General features: G+C 36.6%; 1 protein-coding gene across 1 annotated transcript in view; it reads right to left on the bottom strand.

Annotated features, from left to right (window-relative positions):
- The window catches only part of LOC108572790 (apolipophorins), a 40,721-nt gene extending 36,821 nt beyond the window's left edge, over nt 1-3,900 (bottom strand). The window contains exon 1 of the mRNA XM_017935074.1: nt 3,748-3,900. Within this exon, the coding sequence (XP_017790563.1) occupies nt 3,748-3,823 (76 nt within the window). The 5' untranslated portion in view covers nt 3,824-3,900. The remainder of the gene's footprint in view (nt 1-3,747) is intronic.
- Between the last annotated feature and the right edge of the window lie 9,602 nt (nt 3,901-13,502).

Raw genomic sequence — 13,502 nt, 5'->3', positions numbered from 1 at the left:
GTATAATCCAGATCAGATTCGTTCGTCGTAAAAAAAAAAAGAAAAGAAGAAGAAGAAGGCTCGAACTCGACTCTTCCACCTTCTGGCCTCGATAACGCGTTTCCACGAAAACTTTTACCGGAGATACGGATCTGCGAGGGTGGAACTTATTTACATGGTCCGGGCAGAATTCCTGGGAGACTGCAAAGGGGTAGTTCCATGCATTTTAGAGGCGTACGGGACACGCTGAACAAACTTCGCGGGGAATTTGTTGCTGCGTGGGGGGTGCTTTTCGCTCCCATTGTGCCCGGTCCAATGGTTTTCCCGTGTAAATTGAATTTATCAGCCTGTTAAAAATATTTTTCGTCGCCTCTCTTCGACCAAGTTTCGCGACGGACCGCAGTTTCAAGTTCGAGTGTACGAAATGTTGGCTCGACGACGTGAAAAATTGATGGATCGCTGTGGGGCCGACGGTGTGTTCATCGGGAAATTTCGGTTGAAACAGGTGTTTAGCTGAAGACGCGGAAAATTTTGGTTGGTGAAGAAATTAGAATTGATTTAACCCTGTTAACTGGGGAAGTTATTTGTTCGCTAATATTTATTAGGTTGTGTAAAAACTCCGTTCGCGTTTCTTCGCAGGCATATAAAGTTTTGTCATTTTAATATCATACCTAATCAATGAGATGTGTACCATTTCGTTGTATGACCTTTACCCATCTGTTTGGTAACTTAAATATTTCTTTTTCGTAAAATTGTTGTGCTTTTTCATGAAAAAATTCAGATACATGCATTTTGCCTTGGACGTTGTTAGTGGTTTGTATCCTGGCTTAGAGCAATGTTTACTTCGTTTTATATTATCAAAAACAATCCATTTTTCATCACCAGTGATTAGTTATTTTAAAAAAGGGCGATCTTTGTACCGCTTTAGCTTTTCCATTAGCTCATGCGCGACCCGAACAAGCTTTTTCAGATGCAAGGAAACTAATTCTTGCGACATATTTAATATGTTTGCAACCTCTCTAGCTGTGTACCTTGGATTTTGTTCAGTGCAATTTGCAATTTCATCATCGTCGATCTCTTTTGGCCTGCCACTTCGTTTCTCTGTTTTCCATATTGAAATCTCCACTATTGAATCTTTTAATTCACTCTCGGATGGTACTCGGATGGTGGATTAGGTGGCGAAAATGAATACTCTGTTCTCTCATTTTTAACACGTTAAACGCCCAGCCTGTTTTGCTTGCCATTCCGTTCACGCCACACTCGGCCGTCAAGTGGGCCATGCGAACTATAAACAGGAGACGACCAACGAAAAGTATACTGTCAGTCACCGGCGACTGACATGGCGCTTAACGTGTTAAACGCTTATGACCCGAACAATACTGAAAGAGAGCTGCCTAATACTGAACGCAAAGTATCTTTAGACAGTCCCTAATGAGATACGTTTATCGATTTCAGTCAAAACAAGCAAGAATATTTTAGAGTTTTACACAACATAATAGAATACTATAGTTTACTTAATAAAGAATTGCTAATTTTTAATTATACTTGTATTGGAACATGAAATATATTATGTTAAATAAGTGATTATAATTTTCACTCGTTTTTGATTACAAACTGGAGAGTCTGAAGTTCAATTATCAGTGGAAAGTGACTAAAAAATCAAAATTATTGTTTACGTTTTCTTTTAAATCGAACGGTCAAGTTGTAGTCGTTTCATTTCTGATAAGATTCTTTAAAAATTATGGAGACCGAGTAGTCTATGAGAAACAGATAAACAAAGAGGAAAAACACGATTTTATGGAAGAGTGGTTTAGAGATTGACACATATTTTCTCCCACTTCGTTTGCATCGCATCGAAACAGAGAGAAGATACGCAATTCTAAGTGAAATTTTTATATAAATTTTTAATAAATTTCCGAGAAAATTTGGAAGAGCCTCGAAGTCCTTTAAAATTCTATGAATTCTGTTCGCTGATTACGTATGTCAACAGAAAGACGAAGAGATTTCGGTAGATATTTCTAATCTTCGAAGTAGTAGATAACGGTTACGAGACTTTTCACGAATTATTTCGCAAGTTAGATTATTGGACGATAGAAAAATTTAGTTGTCATTGGTTTCTTATCTGAGAGATAACGTTCGAAGTGAAAGACGTACATTTCTGATAAATTACTCTTTTTCTTGTTTTCTTTTAACCAACGATTTTTTCGTATATTATTTTCTTCAATTATTTCGTTTTCGGTTAAAGTAACAAACAAATCTTATTCAACACTACGATATCAACGCAATATTCAAGTTTATCTGTTTACTTTTAGGTGTATGTTTTATCGCTTTTCAAAAAATAAAACCGGCTGAAATTCGTGGAATATTTAACTGTTCGATATCTTCCGATTTCACGAAACTTGTCCCGGATCCATAAATTATTAATATTACATCACACTAAAAGTTCAATACTCGTGAAATCCAGAATACTTTTTTACAGAGGTGAATAAAAATACTCGATTCGCGTACATCTTCTCTTTCTTTTTTAGAGATCATTTTTCCCCAGCAGGAAAGTGTCGGTTTATTTCTCCTCGTAACTGCAAGGTATTACGAAGTTCAGAAAAACAAAAAAAAAAAAAACAAACAGGAGAATTTACTTTTTGACGAGTTATTACGGAACGAAAATTTATTAGAACCGAGGGAAAATGTCTAATTTTTCTAAACAAGTTAGAAGAAAAGGATATATGTCATTTTTTTCGGCTCGCGAATTAGGAAAAAAAGGGACTCTTTTATGAAAAAAAAAAAGAAGGCCGCCGTTTTTTTTCCTCTCTCGAGTCTCTCCCTCAAGCCCCACAAATTTCTGCTAACACGAGCGTGCCATTTATCTCCTAATCCTTCCTTTCGCAAAAAACGCCATATTTGAGACGAAAGAAAACACTGTGTTCCATAAAAATCTCGTACTTTCCTCTAACAGAATTATGTCACTCGGCTGTCGTTACGTTCCAATTTAAAATGGAAAGTTACTGAATTATTATACTTTGCGTGTCACAAAGGACAGTCTCGTTTAAATAATTCTTTTCGTAGACAGAATTTTATCAATTTTCTATTTATCAGAACTAACACGAGATCACACTCGAGAAATGTCGCTGTGTTTCTTCTAAATCTTCAATTTCGATTATTTCCCTTGAAACAACTTCAATTATCCCTCACGATCACCCTCGCTAATGTACAAAACCTACAGTCGAGACTGAAACTCGTCGCTAATTTTCCCTCTTGCATAATCTCGAAGACTTAAAGAAAAAAAAAAAAAAAGAACACCTAAGAGTCTCGTCGAAAGGCAAACTGACGAAGGGACAGCTTTTAGCCGGAGAAATAGCCGGGTCGGTGATATACAGTGTGTAACAAAAGTTCCCTGACTCTGAGTTTAATAATTCATCGCGTCGAAAGAGGAGACAGTGAAATGGAAAGAATGTCTAAAATGTTTAAAATTAACCCTGCTGTGGCACCTCTGATTTTTTTCAACCGTCAAATGTCACACTGTGCTCTCTCGGATTCGACGCAAGTTCCACAAAAATTTGTCGAAATACTTTCAGGGCTCCAAAATTGAAACGTTGAAAAAACTTCAGAAAAATTGACATTTGTAATTATTTCGCTGCGGGGGTCACAAAACACCCCAATCCCATTTTTTTCTCTTGTTTCTCAAGTGTCGGTACGTGGAATCACAGGTTTCGTGCAATCAGAGTCCAGAAACTTTTGTTGCATACTGTAGGAGAAGAAAGGTGTACTTACTGGCCGATTCAGCAACCGCGAACAGGAGCAAAAGGCAGGCGAGGGTCGTCCCCGTGAGTCGAGGTGGATGCCCCATGACGTCCCCGTAGATAGAAGTCTCCGGGTTCTAACACTGTCGCACAATACCAGTCAGGACACGATGCGGCCACGAGTTGAACACCACAAAAGCACCGATGCTTTTCTTCGTCCGTGCTTTTATGCTGTTGCGGCCCCCCTCTTTCACTCGTCATCACTTGTCCCCATGGCTACTGGACATTGGCATACACGGTTCGTGTATACTCTATTCATCACGCTGACACTGAGATAACGAGATCTCGAGGCGGGCCGCACAAGGAAACAACCGAGTCGACGACGCCGAGAATCAACGTCCAGGATTGGGTCCGTCGTTCCTTCGACACGTTCACCTGACAAACGTGCAACGTCAATCGGTGGAACCCCCTTTGTGCTCGATTGCTCGTTTCGTTTCACACTCGTTATTCATTGGTGTATTCGTCACCGCCTAGGCTAATTCGTCATTTCGTTGCTACTACGAAGAGCAGAGCTAACGATGAATGATTACGCTCGTTTTGGGGGTAACAGGTGTTCCGTGGGATGGAATTTTATGACTGGATCGTGATAGGTACGGTTAATTGTTTCTTCCTTCGCTCGGTCGTCAGCGTTGGAAGATTTACATTTGCTACGTTGGCTGAATGGGAAGAACGAAGGTAATCAGTGCTCGAAGGAGTCGTTGATTAGATTATGGGAAAAATAAATATTTACAGGAAAGAGGGAATAATAGTGATAAAAATGGAAGTTTAAGTGATTTTGTTGGTTTCTGGTTTTACTGAAAATTATGGACATTTTTGTGGATGTGCATGTGTTCAAGTGATAGAATTTTATGAGCAAAGTGTAGTTGCCTGTTTTGAATTAAGTGTGAAAAATTCGTATCACGTTGAAATAAAAGTAGAGTATAAAAGTTACATTTGTTACATCGATGGCTGTCAATTGGACACGAGAGTAGAATGCAGGTCATTGAAGAGTGCAGGCAGTTAAGACAGTTAGTAATGGAGGTAGCCATTAATTAGAGCACAACAAGGATAGACACTGATAATTGAAAATTACAAAAATGACGGAAGATTGAATGTTTTCTTGAGTTTCATTTTTATCGAGAAGTATTTGCACACTGCTACATTTATTTTATACTGCTACACACTTACACACTCGTTAATTAATTAATTGATTGATTATTTTCACGTGATTACGAAAATTCAATTTGGTGAAAATCAGGAGTAGAATTTCACAAGAAAAACGAAGAGTATTTTGTTAAAACGACGACGAGTATACTGTTCTATTTAAACGTCTGAGTGGTTGGATTCATGCTTGGGAAATGTAAACCTTCAGGGATTAGTTGGGTAGTCTGGAAGCAGATATTACTCGGGATGCTGTGGTCAATTTATGGCAGCGGTCGTTTGTTTTGTTGCTCAGGAGTATGATTTATTATTTAAGTAGCCACGAGTCATTGTTAAGTCGGACTCTCTTGGAAATTAATTGGCTACTTTCAAGACTGTTACGCAGGTCTCTTGGGAAGGAAGTTTATGGTTTTTTATTGAGTTACCTTTCCCTTTATGCTATTATGAAAGAGCCGGTTAGATCCTTTAAGGTATCCTTTAGAAAGTAGCCGATTATAATCATATTTAACAGAGCTACGAACTTATGCTTCGTAGAACTTAATGAATGACTCGTTTCCAAACGGAAAGATAAACGACAATTCTGATCTACGTTAATCGTGCTTGTACGAGTGCTAACTTGTGCTCTGATAAGATTGATTTTTCCAATGGTCGACCGGAATCATTCAAACATTTACTTGGAGATACATTATGTACACGAATGACCAATCTTTATCTTTAGAATGTGCATCTGTTTTGACTACCTTTGAACCACTTCTCATTAGTATGCAACAAGTGTCATGTAGTAGCAATTTTGCTTAATTTTATTTCCATTAATTTGGCGGCAATTTTTATTTCGTTTCATTACCATCACTTTGATACAATTTTTTTAGATATTTGAAAGACTTAACATTCAATAACAGCAATTTTTACTTAATTCTGTTTTCGTCACTTTGGTGCAGAATAATTGAACATGACCTAATACTCAGTAGTAGCAATTTTTACTTAATTCCATTTCCATCACTTTGGCCAAATTTGAGAATAATTGAACATGACTTGACACTCAATGGTAGCAATTTTTACTTGATTCCATTTCCATCACTTAGGCCAAATTTGAGAATAATTGAACATGATTTAATACTCAATAGGTAAAAGAATGTTCATTACTACAGAACAAGGAGCCTTTTGTAGTAATAGTAATCTTTCCTTCCTCTTAACTCCATCAATTTTCTCACACAAAAGTATGCAATTTCAACTACAATAGAAAATAAAGAAGAAATCTGACAGAAAGTTTCTACAACTATAACGCCTAATTACCGAAACGCAGTCGGATTGGTCAGCCAACGTCAAAGGACAATTTGAGAGTGCAAAGGGTAGTGGCGACTTTTAAGCGAACGTGGTAGAATTCCCTTCGGTCCGTCCCTTTTCCCGGCGTAACGACATTTTCTTTAACGCTGCTTTCGTGTACGTCACACCGTGGGATTTTTACGAAGGAAACCGAAACGTTGGTAACACGAACACCGAACAAAGTACCAGTGGCCGGGGGTGTCAGACAATTTTCCAACGGGTCTCACTGTTTCAACGTAATTGCATTGCACCAGTCGAAGAGAATCGTCGAAAGAGCCTCGTTAATCTTCGACTAAAAAATAGATGAAAGCCAGATCCTGTTTTGCATAATTCGACTCTAATTAATTCACCAAACTCTTCGTTCAACTTTATATATACTCTCTTTTCGTTTTTTCAGATTTATCTAGTTCTTTTTTACTTTTCTGTTTAAGAAAAGAACGTTCACGTCTCGATGTAATTTGGATGCATCGAGAAACGTGAGGAAAAATGTATTTATTCCTCCTCCGGTTAAGAAAATTTCGTTGGAAGCGAGCTTTTCGCGTAATTTTATTTTAATTAATACACCGAAGATTCTATTTGACTTCCCCTCCGTCTCTACCTTTTTCCCTTCTTCGTGAGTTTGAAAAGGGATAATCACGTCTCTCGTGCAGTTTTGACACAGCGGACGACGAAAAGAACGACGCGTTTATTCTCGTTTAAGTGTAAAAGCTCGAGTAATATCGCTGGTGGAACTGCTCCTGCTTCCACGCATCAGTTTTCATTTCATTCGAGATTATGATTGCTGCGAGCAAGTTTCAGAATGGACTTGATACACTGTCTTAACGCACTGGAAATTGAAGCAAATGTTATTATTTGATTTATTTATATTTCATTATACGTACGTTCTTATCTTGTATTTTGAGTAATCTTTATTGTTCGATACTCTACATCCGCTTGAGTCACTATGTTTTTCCTATTTTTAGCAATTGTATAATAGTTTCATATGCTTCGATTAAATGCTACATTTCGAATTAGGGGTATTTGTTTTACTTACCATTCGAATCATTTGCAAGCCATTTCAGAGATAAGAAGTGTTATGTTACTCTATTGCATAAAAAAATATCACATTTCTCAGAATAAGAAATCACTATTTCAATTTATGAGTGAAATTTTGTAAAATTATATTCACAGTGTAAATCAATCATTATCAATTTCACACTATAAAACGTTCAATACGTCAAGTGTAAATTAATAATAAGAAATATCACATTTCTCAGAATAAGAAATCGTTACTCAAACTTACGAGTGAAATTTTGTAAAATTATATTAAATCAATTATGTTGAACATTACGTTAAATCAATCATTAACATTTTTACGGTATAAACAAAATCGAGCATAAATCTCAACGTTCAATATATTTTAATATTGTTACAATCGTACACAATTTTCACAGATTTATTGGAAAAGATTACGATCCCTCTGATCAAACATTCTCGATTTCATCTGAACCGATACTAAACAGATCGGAATCTACACAACGGTCAGCGAGTCTCTTATTTCTCCATTCATTTGGCCTACGAAACTTCACGATCCCTCTCCTCCGATATATCAACGTAAATTTCCCCGGGAAACCCTACCGGTCCCATGTTAATACTTAAAACATCGAAACGTCCCTCTCGACAGAAGGATACCGTAGGTTGGAAATACGAGTTATCTCGCGGTTGTATAATTTCACCAGTATTATTATTTCTTTTATTTTATTTTTACACGTTTTCGCGTGAAATTCGTTCATTTCGACGCGTCGTGATTAATGGAAACGCCGATAACAAACTTTATCTGTTTTGCTTTTAACACTTCAACTGCAGCCACTGTAAAGTCTAATGAACTTGACGATTCAATTTATTCCTCCCACGAGATTTTCATCGTATTACCATTGATTAGCTTCCTCTGATATTCAACACCTTGCGTTTGGAAAAATGTATACAGTAAATTCTCTACAAGAGTCAGTAAGTTTGGATTCTACAAGTGACAGTATAGATGGTCCTATGCCTAGGCTGCGTCATTGCTGCGCCCATGTTATCTTGCTCGCAGTCAGTCAAGCGTGTAACGCTACACCAGTCGGTTTCCTTTACGACAAATCATAATAGAAAAATATCATTTCTTTAATTTTACTTTTTTTCATTTGGAATTTTTTTTAACATGTTGCTGAGATTTTTCTGATGAAAACGATATCAAACACGATATAATTTGAACAACATTTACTTATTAACACGTTCACTGTCGCGCCAGATTTACAGGTTGCTGTCAGGCGGCCACAAGAAAATACATTTTAAGCATAGGATTATAGTATTATGCTTTATAATTTTTTCTTTCAATTGAAAATAATGTCTAGCTAGCTATGACGTTCAAAATTTTTAGTTGACAACATTTATTTTATTTTAATTATTCTAAACATTTGAGGCACTCCAGTCACTGATGACCACCATGGCCATATCGAGGAAACAATCTAATGTTAATACTTATCGAGTGATTAATTTAATTTCATAATATATCGCTTTGGATGAATTACAAAAACAAATTACACATTATCCGTCGAATGTAGAGGGAGAGCTACCGTTTGGTTGCCAATTGTTTATCACATAGAGTCGGCCTACCTCCACGTAAAAAAAAAAAAAAAATGTAGGGTTATTTTGCAAACCTTACGCATTAAAGTGATAATTTTTCTGATAACATATTTTGGAATCTTATCGAATACAAGATTGAATGGATTCAATTATTTCCCTTCTTTAGTCTGATTTTTTTCCATACTAAAATTGCATAAGACACTTCTGATAAGACAAATATTACACAATCTATGTATACATATATATATATATGTATTTCAGAAAATGTTCGAATTTCGAGGTCGATTTTATTCGACTACCTTCTATATAATATAAAAGCGGAGGTAGATCGATTTATACGATACTCTTGTGTCACATGCAATTTCGACTCTTTTTTTCTATTTTTCTTTCCACTGGATCACGGAGAGCCACGGTTTATCAGCTGTGCGATTTATTTTTTCACCGTTTTTGCCGTGACTTGCAGGAACCGCGGTGTTTTAATTGCTGTATACCGGAAAAAATAGATTAAACAGAACGATGGAACGTTGAATGTGTGTTTCCCCGTGTCTTCGAAAATTACGCTCCTCGTTCATTCCCATGGCAATTTCGTAATTACGCCCTGAAATCTCGCGTTGAACGTACAGCCCGTTTTTGATTACATTTTTAATTCAATTTCATTGTCGATGAGTTTAACGGAAAGTGAATTAAATATGTTTTCCATTTATGAGAAAAATTGAAAATATGCTGTTTCAAATAAGGAGATGCTTCTTCAATTGTCGAATGGTTCTTTCCAATTTAGAATTATCACTTTCACGCTTTGTACACTTTTTGTTTCTATTATAGACTTTTTGTCAAATTTAAAGACAACCTGGTATAAAATTATGTTTCATATGTTCATATAAAATTATGAATTTGATTAATTCTTTCCACCGAAAACGGAATTATTTTTCTAAATGTCCAGAGAATCTTGTGCGTTTGAATGAAAATTTCTCGAGAAGTTATGTAAGTAATTCAGAAATACCTTGTACACGCGACCAAAGTAAGTTTAAGCTTCCGATAACCTCAGGTTTCTACTAATCGTCGGTTCAGATATTGAAAATGTTTATGCGCCTTGAATCTCGATTTATTTTCTACCACATCACCAGCCTCGATTTTGCGTATTACTCAAGATTTCATTTAGTGACGACACCAGCAAGTTTCGCACACTTTAACTTGCCTCGTTGCAATATTAATCGTTCGTCAATTTTTCCAATTAGTGATGAAACGGTAAAATATTCGTACAAATGGACAGTAATTCAGTAATTGAAATAGAAAATTCTTTGAAATTTATTATATTTATTGCGAATATAAAATTGATACTTGTTTTGTTAATTCGAAAGCATGCAGTTTCCTCGGGAGATTTGAAAATTTGTCGTGTGTATATATTGATTCTAGAGAAAACAAGATTACTTGTAGCAATCGCGTCGAATTGAACGCGCCAAGTTCGATGCGTAAACATGTCCCCAGATAATTCGACGAGACAGATACAGGCAGATTTGAATGGAAAATTGTCAGTAAACGGATTAATCATTGGTTTATAGTGCCGTCGACGACAGTGTGGAAAGTAACACGAACTTTAACTAGCAAACACATCGCGATAACGCGATATTCCTGGCCCACCAGCGCTGCAACAGCCTCGATAAAAATTTTATAACGTTTCGCTCCGTTTTGTTACCATTTTTTTCTATGACAAATGTCACGTTTTCACTTTTTTAACCCATCTATGGAAACGTTGTCAACTGGATCACTTGTTTGTATTGGATTATGTAATGTGAATGTCTAATCGTTAGAAAATTAATATGTAACTTAAGTGATTAGATGAGTGTTGAAAAGTTCTGCGTTTCTTTTTTCTGGTAACTTAAAGTGCATACAATTCTTGGTAAGTTACTGTTGAGAAATTTAAGGGTAATGTTTGTTTGAAAAATTCGACTTATCTTATTGTACGACCTTCTGACATAAAATTGAGTGGCACGGCTTTTATTATATTTACGAGATTTTAGTAGAGTCCCGAATTGTCTCAAAGTATTCAGCAGAGTCTCAAATTTAGTAGACAAATTTAACAGACTCTCAAATTTTCTCAAAATGTATAGCATAATCTCAGATTATCTTGGTAGAGTCCTAAATTGTCTCAAAATTGTCTGAAAAGATTTAGTAGAGTGTCAAATTGTCTCGAAATTTTTGTTAGTGTCTCAAATTGTTTCTCAAATTGTCTCAAAATATTTAGTAGTGTCTCAAATTGTCTCAAAGGATTTACTAGAGTCTCAAATTGTTTAACAGAGTCTCAAAATTGTCTCAAAGTATTTAGTAGACTCTCAGATTGTCTCAAAATGTTTAACAGTGTCTCAAATTGTCTCGTAGAATTTAGCAGAGTCTCGAATTGCCTCTAAATGTTCAGTAAAGTCTCAAAATTGTCTCAAAATATTTAGTAGACTCTCAAATTGTCTCCAAATATTTATTAATGTTCCAAATTGTCTCAAAGGATTTAGCAGAGTCTCAAATAATCTCTGTACGTTTAATAGAACGTCACATTGTCTCAAAATGTTTACTAGACTCTCAAGTAATTTGTTCGCTGTGTATTTTTGGGTGATTCGATTAAACCACGGCGCAACTGTTTAAATTCGTATGACATCACCGCAATTTTAGCCAGCTGAAAAATGTCACTGCGCATAATCCGTGTATTCCTTTGCCGGTCGACGTGTTATTAACATATTCCGGCTGCCGGATGGGGCTCCCTACCGGAAATGGATTGTATGCCACACTTCGCGGTGCGCTCCGGCACCGCCGCTATCCAGAATATTGTTTTGATAATGCGCATTTCGCATGTTTGCCGAGAATCTGTCGCATCGATGTTGACGCTGTATCAGCATACTGTCGGTGAAATGTGTTTGCAAATGGAGCAGGTTCTTCGCTAATGTTGCGGTTTGAATTGTAAAATGGACGAATTAATTAGGTAATTAAAGCGCGGAAGGTACGCGATAATTAGTATAGAAGTTTTGCATAGAAATAGAAGAAATTTACCGTGTAATTGTAATTCAAAGAGGATAATTAAAGAGAAAATCTATGAAATGGTTGCACTTAGAATTTTAGAAAAATTATAGAAAAGTTTGAAGAACCTTGAAATCCTTTTTCAAAATTTAGCACAAATTTTAAAAACGACTAGTTATATGTTGCAGACTATTTCGTATGTCAATGATAAAATAGTCATAAATTTTTCGACTTCCTGCGCCTAAATAGATTGAAATCAATGCACCGCATGTATCACGTCTCAAACGTGTTTACATGTGTGTCCCATCAGCCGAGACCGAATAAAACTCAATCGAGGTGATTTGCTCGCGATATTAACCTTCCAGCAGTATTGAGCAAAGGTTAAATTCGTGAATCATGAATAAATCGAGTTTATTCGTTATTCTTGAGTAGTTAACAATTCGAATTTATTCGTTATTCCTAAATATAGATTAATTTTAATTTATTCGTTATTTGTGAGTAACGAATGATTCGAATTTACTCGTTATTCGAGGTTTTCATATAAAAGGGACGAATAAATTTCTTTTTCAATGGGTTTCACTTAAATTTTATTTAAGTGTTGGCCTTTATGAACGAATGAACGAATAATGAATAAAGGAATGAGGAATTAAAATCGAGTAACGAATACAATTTCATTCGTTACTCGTTATTCGAATAGAAATTGATTCCTTCCTAATACAAAACTCACCTCGCCAAGTTTGTCTTAACAGGAAATTTAAGTAGAAAATCTATTTCAACAAAAGTTTCTCTGCAATTCCTTCATAAATTCCACACTTCAGCAAGTTACATCTAAAAACTAGAATTAGTTCACATTCATTTGCATGTTTGACACATTTACTGCAAGCTCGGTACACAGCACCATTTTTCCTATACGAGTAACAAATTATAGCCTCGCTGCAAGAAGGTTAACGAGACTCCAAGCGTGTCTAACAACTCGTGTATCACCGACTTAGAAGTGATAACACCGTGACCGTTGCTCCTGTGGAAAAATAAACTATGCCATTGGAGTCGAGAGTCCAGCCTAATCGAAGTACGTGCCGTTTTATCGTGAAAAAAGTATCGATTCGATTTTCGATCATGTTCAATACGTTCGTTCGACCTCCAACGAGGAACGATCTTCACATCCAACGAAAGAAAAAAAAGAATCGTGGGTCACACGGTAGACAGTAGAGAAAGCTACGAATAATTCTCAGATGAAAATAAACTCTCTGGGATCCTCTTAGATCTGGAATTCGTCGAGTTTCGTTGAACGATCGATCCTCGATGATCCACCGACGACACTTCCCTCTCTGTGATCCACCGTATATTTTCCTCTTTGTGGATTTCCATCGCGTACAAGTTGTTTCCGTGATCAAAGGAACGCGCGCGGACGTATTGTTGAAAATCGTGTTTCGTATCCTGTGTTGCCCCGCCACGTTTTCAAGGGGACACCAAACAAACAACGCAACCGATCCTTTGTGCACCTCTAATTACTCGATGCTAGACGAGCGGCGGCGATGCGCGTGCAATGCAGTTATCCTTATGTCGGGCTTAAAAGGCGGAAGAAAATGGGAACGTTCGCGTTTCGAGAGCCACGGAACCACACCGATCCCTTCCGGTGCTTGTTCCACCGTGGAG

The sequence above is a fragment of the Habropoda laboriosa genome, unplaced genomic scaffold, assembly GCF_001263275.1.
Source record: "Habropoda laboriosa isolate 0110345459 unplaced genomic scaffold, ASM126327v1 scaffold22, whole genome shotgun sequence".
Taxonomy (NCBI): Eukaryota; Metazoa; Arthropoda; class Insecta; order Hymenoptera; family Apidae; genus Habropoda; species Habropoda laboriosa.
This window is presented reverse-complemented; position numbering and strand designations above follow the sequence as displayed.